This window comes from Galeopterus variegatus, unplaced genomic scaffold, assembly GCF_000696425.1.
Source record: "Galeopterus variegatus unplaced genomic scaffold, G_variegatus-3.0.2 Scaffold457, whole genome shotgun sequence".
In the NCBI taxonomy this organism is placed as follows: domain Eukaryota; kingdom Metazoa; phylum Chordata; class Mammalia; order Dermoptera; family Cynocephalidae; genus Galeopterus; species Galeopterus variegatus.
Genome location: NW_007726568.1, coordinates 550,027 through 572,446, shown reverse-complemented (window position 1 = coordinate 572,446; position 22,420 = coordinate 550,027). Strand labels below are relative to the sequence as shown.

Sequence of the window (22,420 nt, the reverse complement as noted above, 5' to 3'; positions counted from 1 at the left end):
TAATAAACACCTTCTCTGTGCCAGTGCTGTAATAGGTACTGTGGATATGATGGTAGATAAGACAAGTGAAGTCCCCCACCTCCAATGAGCATATATTCAAATTCAGAGGGAGACAATAAAAAAAAAAAGAGTAATTTTAGTGATAGGCACTATGAAGAAAATGAAAAAGGAGCAAAGACATTATTTCAGATTGGGAAGTCAGGGAAGGTCTCTCTGAGAGGAGACACCTGGGTAAAGATTCAAATGATAAGAAGAACCTGGCCATGCAAAGATCAGATGGAAGAATGTTCCATGTAAACAGCAAATGTAAAGTCTTTAAGAGGGAGGAATAAACTTAAAGCTTGAAAATTAGACAGAGAGCCAGTACAGCTGGAGTGGAATAGGAATGGGAGAGGTGGGCTGGAGAGTGGTATGGAATGCAGCCAGAGATAGGATGTGGCCAGATCACCTTATAGGCCAAGGAAAATTCTGGATTTTATGCCGACTCTGATGGAGAACCATTGAAGGATTTTAAACAGAGAAGTGAAACAATGTGATTTTAGTTTTCAAAAGATCACTGAGCAGGAAAAATAAACTACAGTAGAGACAAGAAGGAAAACAGGGATCCCAGGTAAGAGTCTATGATGTAGTCCAGGCAAGAAACAATGGTAGCTCAGACTATAGTAGTAGCGATGGAAATGGAAAAAAGTAGATATCAATAACTTTCACAAAGGTAGCACTTGACACACTACGGAACTGAAAAATAAAGTCAATAAGCAAAATGCCTATGTAATGAAAACCTTACAGATAATTTTTAGGATGACAAAAGTTAATATTTTAAATATATCTTGACATCAAAATTTTGCAACAAAATCTAAAGTTTTATACTGTAGCTTCAATTTTTATCATTTGTGTAGTACTGAAAATAATATATGTAGGACCACCAAAATACCCTATGCACCAATGTGTATAGTAAAATAACAAACTTACATGCAATATTCCTGCAATCTTAGACGTATAGCCCCGTGGCTTCTCTTTATCTTTAAACCTAAAAGCAACAGCATTCAAGTCCTAAAATGGGAAGTTAATCCAATTAGACCTAAGTCCACTATTATTTAGAAATACTCTTTTAGTGTTTGGGTTGCACCGTAAACTTTCTACTCCATATTTAACTTGTTCACATTTTCTGAAAAAATGGCTATGCTTGATTTGGAAATGTATAGAGCATGGAAAGAAAACTTCTTAATATGTATAAAACTCAACCCATCAACCTAGGCTTAAAACCAAAAGCAAAATAGGTAAAAAATTTTGAATGAAAATAAATACAGAAGATGATTCTATAGCCTAAATTGTTGAAACTATTCATCAAAGAATTAGAAAAACAATGTGGAAGAACCTTTGAGATCCAACAATTCCATAGATTATGATTTTGGTGCCCCAACCCGTTCAGAGAACTGCACCCACATTATAAATTATCATAATTTTCACCAGCAGAGATTATATCTTTAAACTTTTACCTAATTAAGGAGAATGTTTCCCACCCTAAAATACATTTCAGAACCTTCATAGGCATTAAATATAAAGTACATGTTCTTAAAAACATGTTTAAAAGAAGTCTTCAGAAATTTGGAAGACAAATACCTTTTGTGGTATGCCAAAAAGGAAGAATAAAAAAAAGACTGCCAAGCTTTTCCATACATATGATAATAAAATAACTTTTAAGAACACAATCATATGTAAAGCAATTCACCATTTCTTTAAGATTTTAGTACAGATTTTTATGACCAGATCTGAAAGTGACAGAGCTCATGTGGCTTCACACAGGGAATAACATAAGCCCTGATACATACCAGCTCAAGAAACTGCTGGTTTTTCTTCTGAGGGATGGAAAAGCAATCCAATTTCTTCTCTTTTCCCTCCCCCAAAAAGGCTACATGATGCCTTAACCCCTAATTGTGCTCCAAGTAGAAAATCAGAATAGCACAACTAAGCCTTAACTAATACTAGTATACATTATGAAATTTTAGAGTTTAATCAGGAAAAAAAACTTTTAAAGTTTAATGGGCCTTAAATTTAAATCAATTCACATATATCTCCTTTTGAAAAATAGATCCCTTAAGAAAAATTTTGGTGAAACAAAAGTACCTTGCACTCTTGGAAAACCCATTCTTGAGGTCCTTCTGCCCGTAACTTCTGAATGTATTGAAACATGTGCAAAATTATATCTTCAACATGTACTGGAAAAAAGGGGCACACTTAAAAACCATTCAGTCCTAAAATCCTTCAAAGCAGTCAGCTCACTCCTAAAGTAAAATCAGGTAAGCGGAAGATGGTCCCTCTTGGAAAATGAAGTCCTCACCTCCCTAAGACTGGTTTTAGGTGTCCCCCACACGGCCCTCTGGGCTTAAGGATAAGTGACATAAGGGCCACCGGGGCAGTAAATGAGCAAACGACAAGCCAAGTACACACTTACAAATGCACCATAATGATCAGTTGTTAAGGGGAGGGAGGGGGAATCATCCATAAAACAAAGGCCAAGTTACACATGAAAAATACAATGGATAAGTTGTATAAATTAAAGTGTGCACAGCTTTTCAAAATAAAACAGATCCACAGAATAAAGAAGTTAACAAAGTAAATCATAGGAAATCAACTTTCATTCAAAAGCAAAGAGGTCAATAAATACTTACATAATCCTTCCTCAGTCAAGTCCACATTAATGATAAAAAACATAAAACCTCGGGCTCCTTCCTTCTGTCCGCCAACAAGAGTGTTTACCCAGCCTGCAATATTCAAAGGGTATCAACATGATTACATGTGTGACTTCTTTCAAGATAAGGAATTTTTAAAAATTTTTACTATATGTTCCCAAGAGATTAGAATGGACCTCCTAGAGAAAAGACTGAAAAAAAATCAGTTCAGAAAAAAAAAAAAAGAGAGAGAGAGAGAGAGGGAAAACGAGCACCCGAGTGAAAAAGTGTGGAAGGGTACTACACTCAGAAGCTACTGCCCAAGAGACTTACCCTTTGATTTAAGTTCTGATAACAGACTTCCAGGACCTTCATGTCCAATGAGATGACCAAGATAATGACCAGGATTTGATTTGTAGTATTTCTGAAGGTCAGGTATGGGAAATGTTACATAAAGATTCCTAATATCCTTAATGGGTACTATTTTGTAAAGTTGCTAGGGAAAAACAAACAAACAAATCAGAGATTAGCTATATACAACTCCTACTAAATAAAGTATTTACAAACTATGAAAAATACTGATTTTCATGGAGGAATCCCAAATCTAGGAACAAATCAATTGCCAGAGAAAACCACACAGACCACAAAGAAATAAGTGACCTGGAATCTCTCTTAGTGGAATTTGATTACAGCTGGTATACAGTCCATGCTTGGTCTCCTGGATCATGCAGCTAAATAGTTTTGGATGCTTGCCTTCTGGCATTGCTTAGTAGCTTCAACAGTCACCAAGGCTACAACTACCAAAACTACTTTTAGTATGCAAAGATCAGAACACACTGATATTTTTTTTGGTGACACATGTCCCTCATAAATGTGAAACTGGTTTGGTTTAATTATCCTGACAAATATTAAAAACTATATAAATAATGAAACCTCTAAAATTTTTCATCTATTGTCTGGTAAACTAGGTATACGAGTATATTATGTCCACAAATTAAAAAGAAAAAGTACCCGAAATACATGCACTTACTTTCAGATGTTCTTCTTGGAAAGGGTGTTCAGGAAATTCTGGCAATGGGACACTTTTGTTCTCTACTTCAGAAAATAGCTTTACCACCAGATTAGTCAAGTCATCTAAAGATTCTACAAAAAAACAGACAACGAAAACAGAACTTAAGCTAATCATAATGCACGATAGGTAGGATTTAAGACCTCAGGATCTTCTAAAAGTCTCAGCATTATTAAAGGAAAACATGGAATTTTTAAAAAACTGCATCTGATAAAGATGAAGCACTCAGTTAAATCCTATCAGCAACTATATAACTTATAAAGCTGCTGTACAATAATGATAATGATTACACCTCACACATACCTACCTCTTTATAGTTTAAAAAATTAAATATTCAAAAATATTATTATTCACAATATTAACATTGTTTCACAAATTTTCTCTTGCAATAAATATAAAATATGAGAAACAATTATAGAACAATTAGTTGCATTTGGGAAAATGAGTATCTGTAATTCCCAACAGGCACGAACTATTAGCAGAGAGATTATAAAATTTACCTTATATATAGACACAGTCTATAAGCCCACTGTTAAAAGTCAAATGTTAGAGGAGGCCGAATAATTAGAGCACGGTGTTGACAACACCAAGGTCAAGGGTTTAGATCCCCATACTAGCCAGCCACCAAAAAAAAAAAAAGTCAAATGTTAGAGTTTATAAGTAATTGGTTTTATGGAGAAATAGTACAAAATGGTGAAAACAATCCCGGGTGGGAGAATCCGGGGACCTGAAGTCTAACCCCAGCTTCACCAACCATGTCAACTGACTATTGGGACAAACTGGTTGACCACTCTAGGTTCTGTAAAACAAGGAAGTTGGGTAAGATGATCACAAGTCTCCTAAGGTTTAACATTACATGATTCTGTGTATCATAATGTGCCAAAGTCACTCAAAGACTTTTAACTGTTGATAAAATTAAATGGCCACTTATGTTCTTCTGCTTTTACCTACATAGATTCTTTTATAAAGAATTTTACTTGCAAAGGTTTGCAAAGCCATACATATATGTTTACTGTAGCACTGTTTATAATAACAAAAAATGGAAATGACCTAAACTTCTATGACTACGTGGATATTATGAAACATACATTGGAATTTTACTCAGCCGTTAATGAGGGAGAGATCTGTATGTGCTGATACTGAAATATCTCAAAGCTCTATTAAGTGAAAACATTGTGTTTTTTTGGCAGGCTGGCCAGTACAGAGATCCAAACCCTTAGACCCTGGTATTACAAGGCATCGCTCTAATCAACTGAGCAACGAGCCAGCCCCTAAAACATTGTTTTGTTGGTTACAAAACAATGCCATGTAGTATAACCTCATTTAATTTTTTAAAAGACACACCCCATCTTGAACTTTTCCATGAACTCTCTAGAAAGCACTTAATCACTATTTGAGAATTGCCTTTACATAATACTAAATTCTTTTAGACCTATGAATGTGGGCATTTGAATTTCATTTTAAAATGTATCTATTTTTACTTCGATTTTTTTGACATGTATGAAGGAACCCAAATCTATATTTACTTCAATTTTTTTTGACATGTATGAAGGACCCCAAAATGTCCAGAGCCAAGTAAAAGGCAGACCAACAGGTACTTGTTATATGACAAGTAAGCTCAGGAATGGAGGAAATATATTTGCAGCAAGAGATGTCAGAGACATTGTATGCACAGATGAGACATACGAGTTGAAACAACATAGATACAAATACAGCTTAGGCACCTATTCCCAGGACTGGGCTCTAAATACCAAGTAATAGTGAAGGGCCTAGGCCTACCTGCCTTTAGCAAGCACATAATATTATAGAGTATGCCTTTTAAAAATTGGTTTCACTCCTTAAATCCATTTTATATCCTAGTTCCTGATAACAACTTAAAATATATACTATATAGTTTATTTTCAAACTATAAAAGTAACATTTGCCAACAGCAGAAAACTTAGAAATGAAATCAAAAAGAAGACAAAAGTCACACATTATTCCCATAATTATGGGATGCTAGAGTGACAACCATTTATAGAGCATTTGCTATGTGCAAGAAACTATGCTAAACAGTTTATCTGAATTATCTCAATTAAACCTTATAACAGGCATGAGGTACCACCTCCATTTTACAAATATAAAAACTGGTTTAGAGAACTAAAGTAACTTTGTTAGCTCACAACCAAGCAGCTAAGTAATTAGTATATCTGGAAATCAAAGCCAGGCTGTCGGACTCTAGAGTGGGAGCTTTTAACTACTATGCCACATTATTAATTTTTCTAGTATATGTTCTTCTATTATGTCTTACATTTACACCATGTATGTCTACTAGAATTTTCTATAAGTCCCAAAATGGAATCATACAGTACACAGTGTTTCTGTAGAATGCTTTTATTTTCTATTCAATATATTAAGAATATTTTCCCATGTTATTAAAATGTTATCATAAAACTATTTATTCAATATATATTTACCAAGTGCCTATGATGTGCTAAGCACCAACCCATGTACTGGGGATAAAGCAGTGAACAAAGCAAAGTTTCTGTTCTCATTTTTGTAGTGTGGACCACAAAAACAGACAAATATTTAATATTTCAGGTGCTAATAAATGTTATAAAGAAAAATAAAGCAGGTGGGAGGATAGGAAGTGGGAGAAAGGATGCTATTCTTCTATAAGATGCTCTATTTTATAGCATATTTATAGCAATATTTAACCAATCTCCTATTAATAGGCATTTAGGTTATTTCTAAATTTTCACTAATATATACTAAACATCCTTTTACATCATCTGTTTGAACTGATTATTTCCTTGGATTGCATTTCTAGAGGGAAAAATGTATATATACTTTTTAAGGGTCATCTTGTTAAACTGCTCTCCAGAAAGACTAGAGCAACTGATAGCACCACAACCAATACAAAAGAGCAACCCATTCATAATGGGTATTACTCAAACAAAACAAAAACAAAACTATGGTAATTTAAATGGGGAAACAATATATTATCATTAGTTAATTTGCATTTTAAAATCAAATCTTTGTTGTTTACATTCCATATAGTTTCCCCAGTTTATCCTCATCTGTTTTTTAATTTTGTTTCCAGTTTTTAAAATTGTTTTAAGGTCAGATCTGTTGATCTTTTCCTTTATACTTCTTTCCTTGCTTTTATATGCTTACAACACCTACCAGTCATTTATATTTTCTTCAGGTCTCCATTTGAAACCACCTAAAACTGATCATTTTCAAAAGACTCTGAGCAGTTCCCCGCACCAGTCAGCCACCAAAAAAAAAAAAAAAAAAAAAAAAAGTACAAAAGACTGAGCAAATAAATAGCTATATCTTATACCCTTCTTCTAATACTTGGAAAAAGCCAAAAGCGAAAACTTAGATTATTCAATTCCATGAAAATGTTTAAGAGTTCTTACCTCGACCTAAAACACAAATAGCCATTAAGTTGGATGAATAATAAGTAGAATGGAATTTCAGTAGCTCTTGTCTTACATCAATGCCTTCTTGGTTTGGTCTAGTCTCTAGAGTATATTTGTTACCTGAAGGGGAAGAAAAGGCATTTCTTAGAAAAAGCAAAATATGTGAACTTTAAGGTTTTGTAATTATTACTGATGTTGCAATAAGATACACTTAAAAAACAAGAGTTCAAACTAACACACATAATAATTAGTCAAATATGTTTGAATGTAAGGTGGATAAACTGGACAGTACAGTACAAACTAGTAACATTTTCAACTATAGAGTTTTCCCTAAGTAACTAAAAGTGCTTTGTAAAAATTATACTTCTAAAAAACAAATCAGAAAAGACCAAAAAAAACCCCCAAAACCCAAAAATTATACTTCTTAAAATTCCTGTGAGATAGTGGGTATTATGAATACTTATAAGACAAAATGAGATCCACATGGCCTCCATTCACATTTACTTTAATTTTCAATTCCCTATGTGCTCCATAATTAATTGAACAGAATCACGGGGGGATCTTTTTGGAACCTGCCAAGTTACTTATGGAAAGAAATTTACTATTTTGGGCTGAAGCATTAAATTTGTGATGTGAATTCTCATGAATTTGACCTGGATTGGTAAAAATAGGGTGCAATGCTATTTTTGTAAATCTCAAGTGATGTATATCTAGTGTACTGCTATGAAATCTCTTCTAAAATTTTAATAATTAATTCAATTAGGGTAAAATATGCATGTCAAAAACAAATAATCAAAGTCTCTGCTACCTTTCTCATAAAGACCTTGTAAATTAGGAACTGGGAGATAAAATTCCAATGATCAGTATCTCTCTAAAATAGCATTTTAACTGGAAATATCCTAAGATCCTAGCATAATAACTTTTATTATTAGTCCTGATTACACTACTAATTGGGATCCTGTCTCTCTTCCAAAGAGATGGAGCTATGGTAGAACATATTCTGGATGTGGTTTATATTTTTCCGTGTTTTTTTATAATGGCGAATGAACTGGCATTGGAAGAATTCCTTTCACTAAATTGGATGTCTACAGAAAGCCACCAGATGGCGTTCTCAGACCCAATCTTTAGCTCAGTACTGCAGCAAAGTACTCAGTCAAGATCCATGCCCACCGGAATGCTTGCATCAACAGATATAATGAAAGAGAGTGTGTAAGGTAAGAAACAACCACGCAAGTGCTCATTAACCTATTTTTAGTCACAAACAATCATAAGTATTCATACTCACTAGAAGTAGCCTATCACCCAAGTTTCCAGGTTCTTAATTAATCCTCTCGGTTTCTCACTAAAGATCCATTTCAATTCCAGGTCTGCTCTATTTGGGGTCCTGAGACATCCTCTCACTCTCCCTGAGGGGTTCAGGTGCTCTTAGAAGTATCCAAAGTCCCAACTCCTCAGAGAAAAAAAGGCTTTTTTGCTGAGAAATGGTTTAAAAGTTCTCTCACATCAAGGTGAAATTTGAGTACTGATGGTGCCTCCCTTTCTACTAAATGAAGATTCTAAAAGCCTCAGTTCCAGAAGGACTTTCCCTCAGAGCTTCCTTAATCCTTTACATTGCCAAACTCAGATTCCTATAATATGTGAACTAAGACTGACACACTGTGACACCCATTTGGAAAAATTAAGTTTTATTTCAACAGACTATAAATGTAATAGATCAAAATCAGAGTTTTAGTCTAATGTGATCTGATTTACCTATTCATAATCTGGTCAATATCCTGATTTAAAAAACGAAACAAAACAAAAAAAGCTCAGATCAAAACTTATAAAGACCAAGATCATGCCTTCATCTAGAACTGAAAATTCTTTCAAGGTGACCAACTCTAGCTCATTCTGCCTTAATTTTGATGTTCCTGAATATCTTACCATTCCAATCCCTAGCCTTTATCTTTAGGTGCATTTTATTTATTATTTTTTTTTAAAAACACAGAGATAAAGCAGGAACATACCCCAAACATACCAAGACATGGCTCATTTGCCAAATACTGACAATGCTATGTATTAAAATGAGCCAAAGGACCACAATGGAACACTATACGGCAAAGAGAATGAATAATCCACTGCTCATATCCTACAATATAGATAAACCTCACAACCTCCAGGTCGAATGAAAGAAGTCAGACACAAGAATATACACTGTATAATTTCATTTCTATAGAGCATAAAAACAGGCAAAACTAATCTGGGTTATCAGAAGTCAGAATAGAGGTTAGCCTTAGGTGGGTGAATAGCGAGTGCAAAGGGGCACAAGGAAGACTAGTGAGGTGCTGGGTGTCGGCTCCCTGGTTTGCTCAGTTTTTGAGCCATATATAAATAATATGAGAATACTCATTCAATGGGTTCTTTGAATAGCAGCAAAAATAACAATTTATCAGTCCCACACACTTTTCTGTACATTTATTATACTTCAACAAAAAGTTAAAAGAAAAAGGAGCCATTGCCAACAGTAACCAAATCTAATGATACTAGATCTCTGGCCAAACTGCTAAATGGAAGCTCAACAGCACTTAATCAGGAAAGTGGCATTTATAAATTACATATTCCATTGTATGAATCACATAATCCATTTCTTTGCTGACAATGTTTTCAGTCTTTCTAATATTTGGTGATAGAAGTGAACTGTGGCATTTGGGAACACTGACCAGAATGGCAGTTCCATAGTATCAGAAACTCCTGAAATAGAAAGAGGAAGAGGATCTCCACTAAGACTCTCAGGATAGTCGGCTCTCAATACACTGACAGAGAAACAGTAGATTCTGGGTACAAATGAACCAAAGAGTCAGGCTTGCTATTAAGTTCATTAACCCTTTTATAACAAATCTTTTAGAAGAGTTTACTAAAAACAGGAAAGCTAAGTTTTATTTTCTCTACTCTATCTTTTGAGGGAAGTTTTCAAGAAATAGATGAAGAAATGAAAAGGATGTAATATACAGAATTCTATAATTAGTTCTTAAAATTGCTGAGCAGACTGTTACCACCAATGCCATGATCCCTACGTAGGGAAGTGCAGAGGAACTGGCATTGGCTTTGGTGCTGGCAGAACTATCAACTAATCCAAGGTCAGCCATCTTCTGGCTGCACAGCCTTGAACAAATTACTTCTCTTAGGCTCAATCTACTAACCTGAAATTGGTGGGCTTACACCAAATAAGAAAAAAATGAAAAATATTAAATATGTTTTTAAAATGTAAAAAAGCATAAGACTAATATTTAACATTCAATAAAGAGAAAGGCAAAAATTTTAAAGTCTAATGACACCAACTGCTGTATGGGATGCAGAGAAATGAGAACTCAGACACTGCTTGAGGGAGTGCAAATTAAATCAACCACTACAGGAAACAATTTGGCAGTATCTAGTGAATCCGAAAATGTACACATCCTACTTACTACACAGTAATTCCACTCCTGGATATACATACATATCTCAGAGAACTGTGTATAAGGAGACATGTACAAGAATGCTCATAATAATACTGTTCCATTATCAGGAAAATGGATAAATAGTGGTACATTCATTTAATGAATTTTCACATAGCAATAAAAACACAAAAATTATCAGAGGCACACTCATCAATACAGATAACTCTTATAAACATAATGTTAAATGAAGAAATACAAGTGACAAAACTATAAGCATACAAAACTATAAGCATGGGAATGATAATCACTAAACTTAAGAAGTAGTTATCTCTCGAGGGAGGAACACACAATTGGAGAAGTATACACCAGATGCTCAAACTATTTGTAATGCTGTTTCTTTAAGCATTGTGAAAGAGAATAATCTGGCAAATGCCTGTGTACCAATCTCTTTGTATGACAACTACATCATCATAAATCTGTAAAAATATTAAAGTATTTAACATAATAGTTAATGTATAGCACAAAACAGACAATAAACAGCAGCTACTGCTGCTACGATTTGACGTGTAGGAAGGACTCCTAGCTTCTGAGTATTTCATTACACAAAAAGATGCACCCCCCAAGGGAAAAAATAGAAACTATGGCTAGAAAAATAGGAAAGAAAGCTGAATAGATGGTCCAGATGACTGTCTCTCACCTAAGAATTGATGTGTAGAGAACAACGTGAATATCACTAGGACAACAAACATCAGTTCGGTCTCTAGAAACATACTGTCCTAATTTAGTGCTAATTCAGCTGGGTCATTTATATCAAATTAAAATGCTGTGACTAGAATCTTGAATCCTACCCTTCTGGCTATGTCACTGTTAGAGCAAGCTCCAGCAGTGGAATGAGGAAATCAGGATTGCTGACCCATGCTGACCCTTCCACTCTGGGCCTGCTACGAAAAAGCATTGTCTTGGCATTTGGGAGATTCAGAATTCTTGTCCTGACTATCACATAATTAAGCAATCTTGGAAAAGTCTCTAAACATCTCCAAGGAGTGACTTATTTTAACTGTAAAATAGGGACAAAAGAAAGAGTTTGAAATGTCTAGGAAACAAGAGGTGTCTCTGACTGTATGTTTGATAAGGTTCTCAGGGAAAGATCAACTTGATAATCTTAAATGTTCCCTGAAAACCCAAGATTCTGAAGGTTAGGTTAATACATCCACAGTTAGTTACTTGAAGTTATTATAAACTTTTTTTTTTTAAAGCCCCTTCTTCTTGCTATAGAAATCTTCTGAAAATCCTGGAAGAGACTAAAGTCTTTTGATGTATATGAATTTTCCTACAAAATTAAAAAGGGCAATTCTCCTGCAGCTGGGTAAGTACATGCAAGTACAAGATGTGAGCTATAAGAGAGAGGGGACTTTAAATGAAAACCTCTTAAATGCCATCATAAAGTACTTCTACACTTGATAAATCCAGTTCTTGTTTTCAGTAAATTTCTAGATTCCCCATAGACACATATCCATAAGGGGGGAAAAGACAACAGAATCCATGGAAAAGCTTAGGGAATAATAAATGATTAAATGGGTTGAAATATATCAAATATTTTTATATCCATGAGTTTACTGTGATACTCAGAAAAAAAAAATTAGTCACCACTGAAGGATATTAGAGCACTAACTCATTATTTTGAAAACTGGTAAATGAATGGAATGAATCAAACATTTGTCCTGCCTTTCCTTTAGTAACTCTACCTACCACTGGGTACCCAAATAGTAGAAAAGGGAGGTTTCTTTTCACAGAAGTATTTAAGCTCATCAATAGAGAAGGAACAACAGAATCAGAATTAGAAAAATCAGAATTAGGGAGAGAGGTGATGCATTGAGGATCGGTATTTGTAACATCATAGAGAGACAACCAGATACTGTATGGCCAGTGGAAGAACACATCACCACCTATGAAGTTGTCTTGTCAAAAAAGTCAAACATGAAAGCAATCAAGTCTCTATATCCAACTGCCAATTAGTGGAGATACAGAAGACAGGAACATGTTAAACTACACTGTTGGGGATTCAATCAGAAAAATCTAAGCTATAAGATGCTCTATAAAGAAACAACCTGATCCTTCAATAAATAAATTCTGTGGGGATAAGAAGTGGGGAAAGAGATGAAGGATGAACTTACAGACTAAAAGAGACTTAAAGACATATCAAACAATCACTAATATTTGAACCTTATTTGGACCCTGATTCAAATAAACTTTCAAAAAGTATGATTTTTATAAGAAAAGTAGAAATTTGAATATTAACTAGATATTTCATATTAATGATATGAAGATAATGGTGTTTATTTTATGGTTTTTAAGTGAGTCACTATCTTTTAGAGATATATAATAAATTATGAGTGAAATTATATGATGTGTAGGATCTCTTCAAAATAATACAAGAGAGAGAAAGGGAATGTGGATCACACAACACTGCATACATGGGGTTCATTATAGTATTTTGTGTGCTTTTACTCTAAATTCTTCACTAAAAAAGGCAAAGGAAAAAAATTAGGATGGGGGGGCAAAAGTAAATAATAAACTTTATTAGAGTCTGATTTTGTGTGTTATCTTCATCCCAGGATCAGGAGTCACTCAACTACCTTCTAGTTCATATTCCACAGTTTTGGGGGGTTCTAATCCATTTTCCTTCTGTTCCTTCCTACTTTTCTTTGCAAGAGCATCCTTTGTTATAGCTAAACTATCCTAACTCATGTTCTCCAAAACACATTGGGCTCACTCCTTGTCTTTTCTTCTTGTCATGGTTTTGGGGTCAACCTAACATTATCACAAAAAAGAGGCTTTGAATTCAGACTGACTTGATATTGAATCTCACAACCTACACAGACAGTTCTACTACCATCCTACCTCCCTATACTCCCCCACTAGGCTATGAAACTCTGGTCTAATTATTTTCTCTTAGTATTGCTTTTGGCATCTGTCAAAGAGGATAATGAAATTTCAGTATTGTGGTTAAGTGAGATCATATCAGGTAGAACAACTACCCATTGTACGCACTTAGTACCCATACAATAAATACAAGAGTACTTCAAAAAGTTCATGGAAAGATTTGTATTCGCTTTTAATTCTATTTTTCCACAAACTTTTTGAAGTATTCTCATATTAGTTCCTTTTCCTTTTCTCCTTGAATGGCTGGCTCTTCCTTCTGCTTAAGAAAATCCTACCTATGGGCCGGCCCGGTGGCGCACTGGATAGTGCGCCGCTTGGGAAGCGCGGTGGCGCTCCCGTCCGAGGGTTCGGATCCCACATACAGACCGGCTCCCGCTCACTGGCTGAGCGAGGCGCGGGAGCAACGCCGAGGCTTGCGATCCCGTTGCTGGTCCCCGGTCCGGTACGGGGGCAACACTGAGGGTTGCGATCCGTTGCCGGACACGGAAAAAAAAAAAAAAAAAGAAAAAAGAAAATCCTACCTAGGGGCGGGCCGGGGGGCGCACTGGATAGTGCGCCGCTTGGGAAGCGCGGTGGCGCTCCCGTCCGAGGGTTCGGATCCCACATACAGACCGGCTCCCGCTCACTGGCTGAGCGAGGCGCGGGAGCAACGCCGAGGCTTGCGATCCCGTTGCTGGTCCCCGGTCCGGTACGGGGGCAACACTGAGGGTTGCGATCCGTTGCCGGACACGGAAAAAAAAAAAAAAAAAAAAAAAAAAAAAAAAAAAAAAGAAAAAAGAAAATCCTACCTAGCCTCCAGGAGCACTGAAACTGCATCTCTTCTGAGATTCTGGAAAATTCAGTTCTAGGCAACATTAAAGCAGGCAAAATGTTATAAGCTCCAAATCTTGGTTAAGATCCTGGCTCCAACACTAAAGAGCAGAGTGACCTTATGCAATTTAATTATCTTCTGTTAAGTTTTAGTTTACTCATCTACAAGATGGAAATAAGAGCATCTATCTACTGTTATTGTGAGAATTAAATAATCCAGGTATAGTGCTTAGCACAGGACTGAATAAAAATAAGCAAGGAGGAGTAGAAAGAGAAAGGAAAGATGATGATCTTGGTAAATGAAACCTAAGATTACACTCCACTGAAATCCCAATTTTGCCTTGCTTCCCCAACTAAACTTTAAGCACCTTGCGTGCAAAGACAGTGGTTGTACTTCTTTGCATTTTCTAATGTACCTTACAAGTAGGAGGACTAAAAAAAATTACATGTCAATTGAGAGAGAGAAAGAAAATTTGGGGTCACTCATTTATAATCCTATGGCACTCGCTACAAGCATACTAGAGTAAATTAACAATTACTAAGAAAGATGTCACCTATACCTGAAATACAACTTCACCCTCTATTTCCACATGTCCTCCCACTTTGCCTTTCATTCTAGCTACACATCAAGAAGTGCCTGTTTTGTTTCCCCCACCCACTCCTTGACTTCCTTTTTTTATTTCCTTCCCAGCTGACTAAACCAAGTTGCTCCCAGTATCCACAGGGTTATGTTTAGAGAAACAGACCACTAAAGAATAACCAGAACTAAGTTTTTCCCTTTTCTGTTCCAAACCTACTTGTAAATATTCAACTACTCCCACTTTAATTCCACAGAGAGGCAAAACAAAAACAAAATAGGGCAGAAAAAAGGCTTCCAATTTATCAGGAACTATGGAGCATATGTGAATGATAAATGAAGGGGGAAAGCCAATATAGATACCAACCATGGGTTCAGTTTAAAAATAAAATAAAATATTTCTTTAATAGCATACTGTCCTACAGTCAGTTCATCAAACCCAGTGGCTCTTTAAGCAGCTCACTGGTCACCCTTCATGGCAAGAGACTTTTCAAAATCTTGATGTCCTTCCACAGCTATCAATCAGCTATTACATTGTTATTATAAAAGCTACTATCATTTATTGAGTACTATTATGGCCAGATTTTGGCCAACCACTTCACATGCACAATCTCCTTTAATTCCCACATCAGCCTAAGGCTTAGAAAAGTTAAGACACTTTTGTCCACAACCTCTCAACTGGCTAGTGGTAAAGCAAAGATTCACACCCAATACTGCCCAATTTCAGAGGCCAAACTGTAAACCACCTAGGAAAATGCTAGTGAGAGCTGGGATTCCTGGCTGAAGTCTGAGGCTAGGAGAGTCATACAGAGATTCAGTGAAGACATGTTGGAGACAGATTTAGCACATGATATCTATGAAAACAACTTTCCAACAAACTGACTCAAAACAGAAAAACTTTTGCCAGATGTCAGTGTGAGAATGTGAGAACTCAGAACACAGAAATCCAAGACATGTTCTGAGGAAAAAGGGCAATTTGAGGGCTTATCCCATTTGGTCAGACAAAGGTTTGCAAAATCAAACGTTTGCCAGGATTACACAGATAACCTATAAGTTTCTTTTGACATAGGCACACTTGAGTAGTAAACATAGAAACAGTCCTCAGTTATACACAAAAAAGTGAGCTCTTGCATGTTTATCTTGAAGAGTGTCACCCTCTTTCATTTTCTCATTTTTGTTAGATAAATGAGCACAGGAAATATTTCACATTTCTCTTTCAATTTTAAAATTGTGAAATATTTTAAAATATTTAAACATACAAAACAAGGCAATTAATACCCATGTACTTACTACCCAGTTTTATCAATCTTTACACTCTGCCATATTTGTTATAAATTTTTTTTCTTCCCAAGTAATAAAATATTAAGGGTAGAGCTAAAGTCTCCCCCTCCTCTTCTCCCCAGAGATACCAATCAGAATTTGGTGTTTAATCATTCCCATACATATTTTATACTATATCATATATAGACATTAACAATATGTAGTACTTACTGTTTTGCCTATTTCCAAATTTTATATAAGCTATCATATTAAACATTCAGCAACTTGTATTTTGCTCTTTGTCTAGTTTGATACATGAGTTCTAGCTCACTTATTCTAACTGTTATAGAAGATTCCACTATATGAGTTGACCAAAATGTGTTAATTTATTCAGCTGCTGATGGGTATTTAAGTCGTTTCCTATTTTTCATCAGCACAAAGAAATGCTTCATGAACATTTTTTCCCCAAATATTAATTTTTTTATTGAAATATAATTGTACATATCTGTGGGATTCAGCATTGAATGTCAATACCTGTGTGCAATATGTGATGCTCAAATAAGGATAATTAGTATATTCAACATTACACAATGTAATCATTTTGTGGCCCTTTACCAACTTCTTGCTAACCCCTCTCCCCTTCCCTTTTTCCCACCTCTGGTAATCTCAGTTCTGATGAATATTCCTCTATATGTTCCCTGTGCACAATTGCTAAGGTCAAGTCTCTCACAGGTATATGACAAGAAGGAGATTCCCTGGGTTGAAGGGGCCGGGTATCACTTTATTAGACACTGCCAAATTGCTTTACCGTTTTGATTGTTTTTTTGGTTTTTTTTTTGGTTGCTGGCCGGTATAGGGATCCGAACCTATGACCTTGGTGTTATAAGGCTGCGTTCTAAACAACTGAGCTAACCGGCAAGCCCCAAATTGCTTTACAAGGTGGTTGAAACAATTCATTCTCCCACCAACAGTGTATGAGTTTCTTGTTGTTTTACTTTGTATTTCCCTGATTATTAATGATTTGAGCATCTTTTTTCTTACGTTTATTAGCCATTCAAATATCCTCTTTTGCGAACTCCATATTCATATCCTTTGCTTATTTTTTTATCGAGATGTTTTATTTTTTTACTTATTAACTTGTAGAAGTTTCTTCTGTTATATCCTTTGCAAATATCTTCACTGGGTATGTGGCTTGTCTTTTGTTTTTGTGTCTCTTTTGAACAGAAATTTAAAATTTTTATTTAGTCAAACTTATCTTTAAATCTATGTTTTATCTTTATCTCTATAGTTTGTTGTATGCTTAAAGAATACTTTTCCTGTCTTAAGACCAAAAAAATTCTCATATTTTCTTTTAAAAGTTGTAAAATTTTCTTTCTGTAATTAGATCTAATTGACCTGGGATGAATTTTTGCACATGCTGTGAGGTAAACATCTAATTTTACTTATTTCTACATAGATGACTAATTGCCCCTGCACAAGTTAATGAAAGGGCCATCCTTTCCTCATTCACTTGTAATGTAGATCTCTTCAAGTTTTCATATATTTGTGGATATATTTCCAGGGACTATAGTCTGTTCTACTGGTATCTTCATGTATACCTGCATTAATTCTACTACTATAACAACTAGAACTTTATAATAAGTCTTGGCACCTAGTAGAAGTAGTCCCTTCTCGTTGTTCTTCAAAACTATCTTAGCTACTCTTGGCTTTCTACTCCTTATTTTTCATTTTATAATTAGTTCCCAAAATTTACTCATAAAAAAGAATAAATTTTTAAGTGCACTAAATAATCTATTATCATTATTTTTATGTAATTTTATAATACCCAAAGCAGTATTTTAAAAGCATAGCAACCTGTTAACAATGATTACTTCTGGTGAGTGGGATTGGCAGGAGTAGATGAAAAAAAGGGAAGACTTTGTGTTTTTGCTTTTATTTTTTACTTTAAAACACTTTTATACTGTTTAACTATTTAAATTAAACAAGTATTTAATGGAAAATTGAATAAAGAAAAAAAGTACAATTATAAATTCAAGAACCTCCACATTTATTTTACTCTACTCCTTGTCACCCCCACCTCTTATCTCCTTCTAGGACATAGTAGCATTTTGAGAGCAGAGACCGTGTGTGTCTTCTACAGTGTTCTAGCTTCCACAGAGCTGTCCCCACAGCAGATGCTATGCATCTGGATGAGTAGATGTAAAGGTGATGGGGGCAAGAGGATTCAACAAGCCTTGAAGTAAGCCTTAAAAAACACTTGCATTTAGGGGCCGGCCCGGTGGCACACTGCTACAGTGTGCCGCTTGGGAGCGCGGCCACGCTCCCGCTGAGGGTTCGGATCCCACGTACAGACTGGCCGCTCACTGGCTGAGCAAGGTGCGGGAGCAACACCGAGGGTTGCGATCCCGTTGCCGGTCCAGTCCGGGCGCGACACTGAGGGTTGCGATCCGTTGCCGGTCACGAAAAAAGACAAAAAAAAAAAACACTTGCATTTGGAAGACAGACTTCAGAAAAAAAGGATCTATTATCATCCCCCTTTGAAATGCTGGTTAATATCGATTCACAATTCTAACTGCTCTGCTCCTTAAACATTTATTTTATTTTGGCAGCTGGCTGGTATGGTGATCCAAACCCTTGTCCTTAAACATTTAGACCTCTATTTGAATGCAGTGTAACAGGAATAGGGAATTCTGAAACCTCCTATCCTGAACTGTAAAATACAATACTATGCAAAGAGGCCATGGGTTTAATGAGATCAAGGAAAACATGAAAGCCGCTGTTGACAAACCTGTCCCAAATTTGCTGAAGGGGTGTTTGGGATTCCCTGTAGCTTTTTCTAACTGAAAAAGTCTCCAGGCATCATTCATGACATTCTTCTCATGTTCTGAATCAACTGCATTCACCTCTCTGTCTTTGCAACTTTCATCAAACAAGGGGCACAGGAAAAACTGTGCAAACCTAAGGGTGTGAAACATAATTATCAACTTGAAAAATGACATGGTAAAAGAGTGGGCTTTTACAAACATTTTTGAAACATTAGATAGGAAATATGAATTCTACAGAATTAGAAAAAAATTACCATTATTACTAAGAAAAAAGGAGTATAAACTAAGTTCAAAATATCAGAAGAAAAATATAATATTGAACATATGTAAATTCAGAAGAGTTAATTTACCCCAAAGATGCTACATAATTAGTGAAAATTATGAAAAGATTAACACTAAAAAGTCAAGGCAGACTTAACAGAGACAGGAGCAGTCTATTTAAGATTTGTAATTTGGGATGTCTATGAAAAACCTTGTTATATGTGGCTAATTCTCCCAAAAAGAGGAAAACGCAGGTGATAGTTTTCAGACAAATAAATATTAAATGTACAGTTTTAGGTACAATTTCACTAAGACTCAGGAACCTGAGGACAAATTAAGTGACCTACTTTCAAAGGCTCCATTTGAAATTTTGTTCCCTTCTTATAGAGAAAAACAAACACACTTTAATTAGTAGAAAAAAAATAATGCAGTGAAAAACCTGAGTTATGACACAGTAGTTTGACTAAGCCATGATTATGGGCTTTTATGAAACAGTAAGAGAAACAGTCTATAAATTTTTAACAAGCAGTGATTCAGCAAATAACATGGTATATAAATTGAATAGAAGTTACCAATAAATATGCTTTCCTTGAGGCTATTCTTTAATAATAGCACCAAAGATTAATTAGGATACTTTTAGTTAATAAATTAACTGTCCTATACCAAGTTAGAATTTGTCATGATTTCATGTAATAATTTCTCTTCAGAAAGTTTACATCCTATCTTATAAGAATAAGACCTAGAATTCAGATGAGACAAAGAGCAGAGGCTCTGAATGGGACTACTTTTCAGCCTAAGAGACTCTTGGGTCTACAAACATTTCAGTTACTACACCTCACAATCCAACTGTCAAAGGTCATTACAATTATTTCGTATTTATTTTAAGTGTGTTCAGTGAATATAACACTGTGCTAATAAGTACTTTACACATACCAATACAAAGGGAAACTCCATCTATTGGGAGTTTATAATCAAAGATGTATGAAAACAGATATTTCTGTTACAGACATGTAACTTCTTTTACCTACCTCAATATATCCAGGCTGAGAAAAGCGCCTAATAGCTACACACCAAAGCTATATAGGCCTGGTAAAGGGTTATGTTTATGGCACAGTCTAATAAAGTTTTTAAAAAGATGTTCTTATACCTGTGTATTTTTACTCTGACCCAAGTAACAGACATCCTCCATCATACAGAAATCTATTATATGAATATGTGCTGAAGCATTTGCTAAATTCTTTTAAAGCAGGAAATGAAATTAAGTGCATGATCCAGGGAACTCATTAATAGAAGTCTTCTGGGAATACACATAAAAGATGATTACACCTCAAAGCTGCTGCCTAAAGACTGAAACATAAAAGTAGGAAGCAGACTACTTTGACCCAGCTCCGTATACTAAACCTATGCTTTACTAAACCTATGCTTTTGCCCTGTGAATGTCTTTGCACTAAGGAATAAACGCAATCTATTCATTTTTTTTAAACATAAAGATTATAATTAATAAAGGTAAGCAATTAAAGCTGATAATGACTAAAACTACAAGTCAGATTTCATTACAGACACATCAAAAAGCTGCAGAACTATATCTTATTAACACAGAAAACTATAAAAATTCACCAAGGATAAATTACTTTGAATAATGACTAAAATCACTGATATAACAAAAAATTAAGAAATTAAACTAGGGCCAAGCCCGTGGTGCACTCGGGAGAGTGTGGTGCTGGGAGCTCAGCAGCGCTCCCGCCGCGGGTTCGGATCCTATATAGGGATGGCCGGGGCGCTCACTGGCTGAGCGCGGTGCGGCTGATCTCACAAAAAGACAAAAAAAAAAAAAAAAGAAAGAAATTAAACTGGCCCAATGGAGCTTGCTCAAGAAAATACTTTCAAAATATCCCCAGGGTTCAAACAGCAGTTTGAAATATTCTGTATCCACTAAGTATCCTTAGAAGTGAGGAAGTGAAGAACAGAATATTTATCTAGCATCCTGCAACAGGAAGTATGTTTGAAAAGAAATCCACAACACTATCATAGGTTATTCTTCATCACATGCTTTATACATAAACCAGTTAGAATGGGAAGGGCTGGTAAGAATTTTATAAGTCAATAAAATATTTTGTAGGCCTAAAGGCTGGTTTAAAGTCATGCCATTATTTTTTCCTCTACCACAAAGTAAATATATGACATCACTCATTATTTTTTCTTTTTTATAAAACACAGGAAAAAACACTAGTTAAAATACCTTTTGTTAAACTATAAAGCTACAAAGCCATCTTTGTAATAATAATTATTATCATTAATGTGACAAGTGCGCAAAGTTGCATAATGCATAGGGTATTCAGAATTACCTGTCTAGGGCACCTTCTAGGTGTTCATGGGAAACATCAAAATAGTAATTGGTATGCTCTCCACTAGTAAAGGCATTTGAACTTCCTGCATGCTCACTGAGAAACTGGCTGTATTCATTTTCTTTAGGGTATTTCTTTGTTCCCAAAAAAAGCATATGCTCACAAAAATGACTTAAGCCAGCAATATTTGGAGGATCTGACAAAGAACCTGAAAGAGAAAAACACATATATATATAAATCATTTTTTTATGCTGAAAGCTAGTAAGTACAGATAAATTACAGATGATCTGGAATTCTTGTTAGCATGACAACTCCAACCATAAAATCAGAGAGAGTTAAGCATAGGCTGCTCTAAAATGGTATTATTTACAAGGTAAACCAGTAGTCAGAAGATCTGAATTGTAGCCTCTGCTTTTGATATTAAATAGTTGGTGACATTCAGCAGATTACTTAACATCTTTGGCCATTAGTTTCCTCACACACCTGGAGGGAAAGAAATAGTTGAATTCACTGTTTTATAAGAGCTAGAAGTTTCTTGTCATGGTTTTATTTTATTAAAAAATATGCCATATGGGGCTGAGCCTGTGGTGCACTCGGGAGAGTGCGGCACTGGGAGCGCTGCAGCGCTCCCGCCACAGGTTCGGATCCTATATAGGATGACCGGTGCGCTCACAGCGCTCACTGGCTGAGCGTGGTGCGGCCGGTCTCAAAAAGGACAAAAAAAAAAAAAAAGCCATATGGAAACCATATAGCATAGTGCTAATACTTTACTTATCTCGCCTCAGTCACCTCTTTTATATATATATATATATATATATATATATATATATATATATAT

At 35.4% G+C, this 22,420-nt stretch overlaps 1 protein-coding gene across 1 annotated transcript in view; it reads right to left on the bottom strand.

Annotated features, from left to right (window-relative positions):
* Positions 1–22,420, bottom strand: part of IDE (insulin-degrading enzyme) — a 63,491-nt gene that overhangs the window by 40,268 nt on the left and 803 nt on the right. Inside the window, exons 2-9 of the mRNA XM_008568994.1 lie at positions 21,583–21,790; positions 18,940–19,109; positions 7,143–7,265; positions 3,700–3,812; positions 3,003–3,165; positions 2,670–2,762; positions 2,125–2,216; positions 970–1,050 (exon numbers count right to left, since the gene is read on the bottom strand). Of these exons, the coding sequence (XP_008567216.1) occupies positions 970–1,050; positions 2,125–2,216; positions 2,670–2,762; positions 3,003–3,165; positions 3,700–3,812; positions 7,143–7,265; positions 18,940–19,109; positions 21,583–21,790 (1,043 nt within the window). The remainder of the gene's footprint in view (positions 1–969; positions 1,051–2,124; positions 2,217–2,669; positions 2,763–3,002; positions 3,166–3,699; positions 3,813–7,142; positions 7,266–18,939; positions 19,110–21,582; positions 21,791–22,420) is intronic.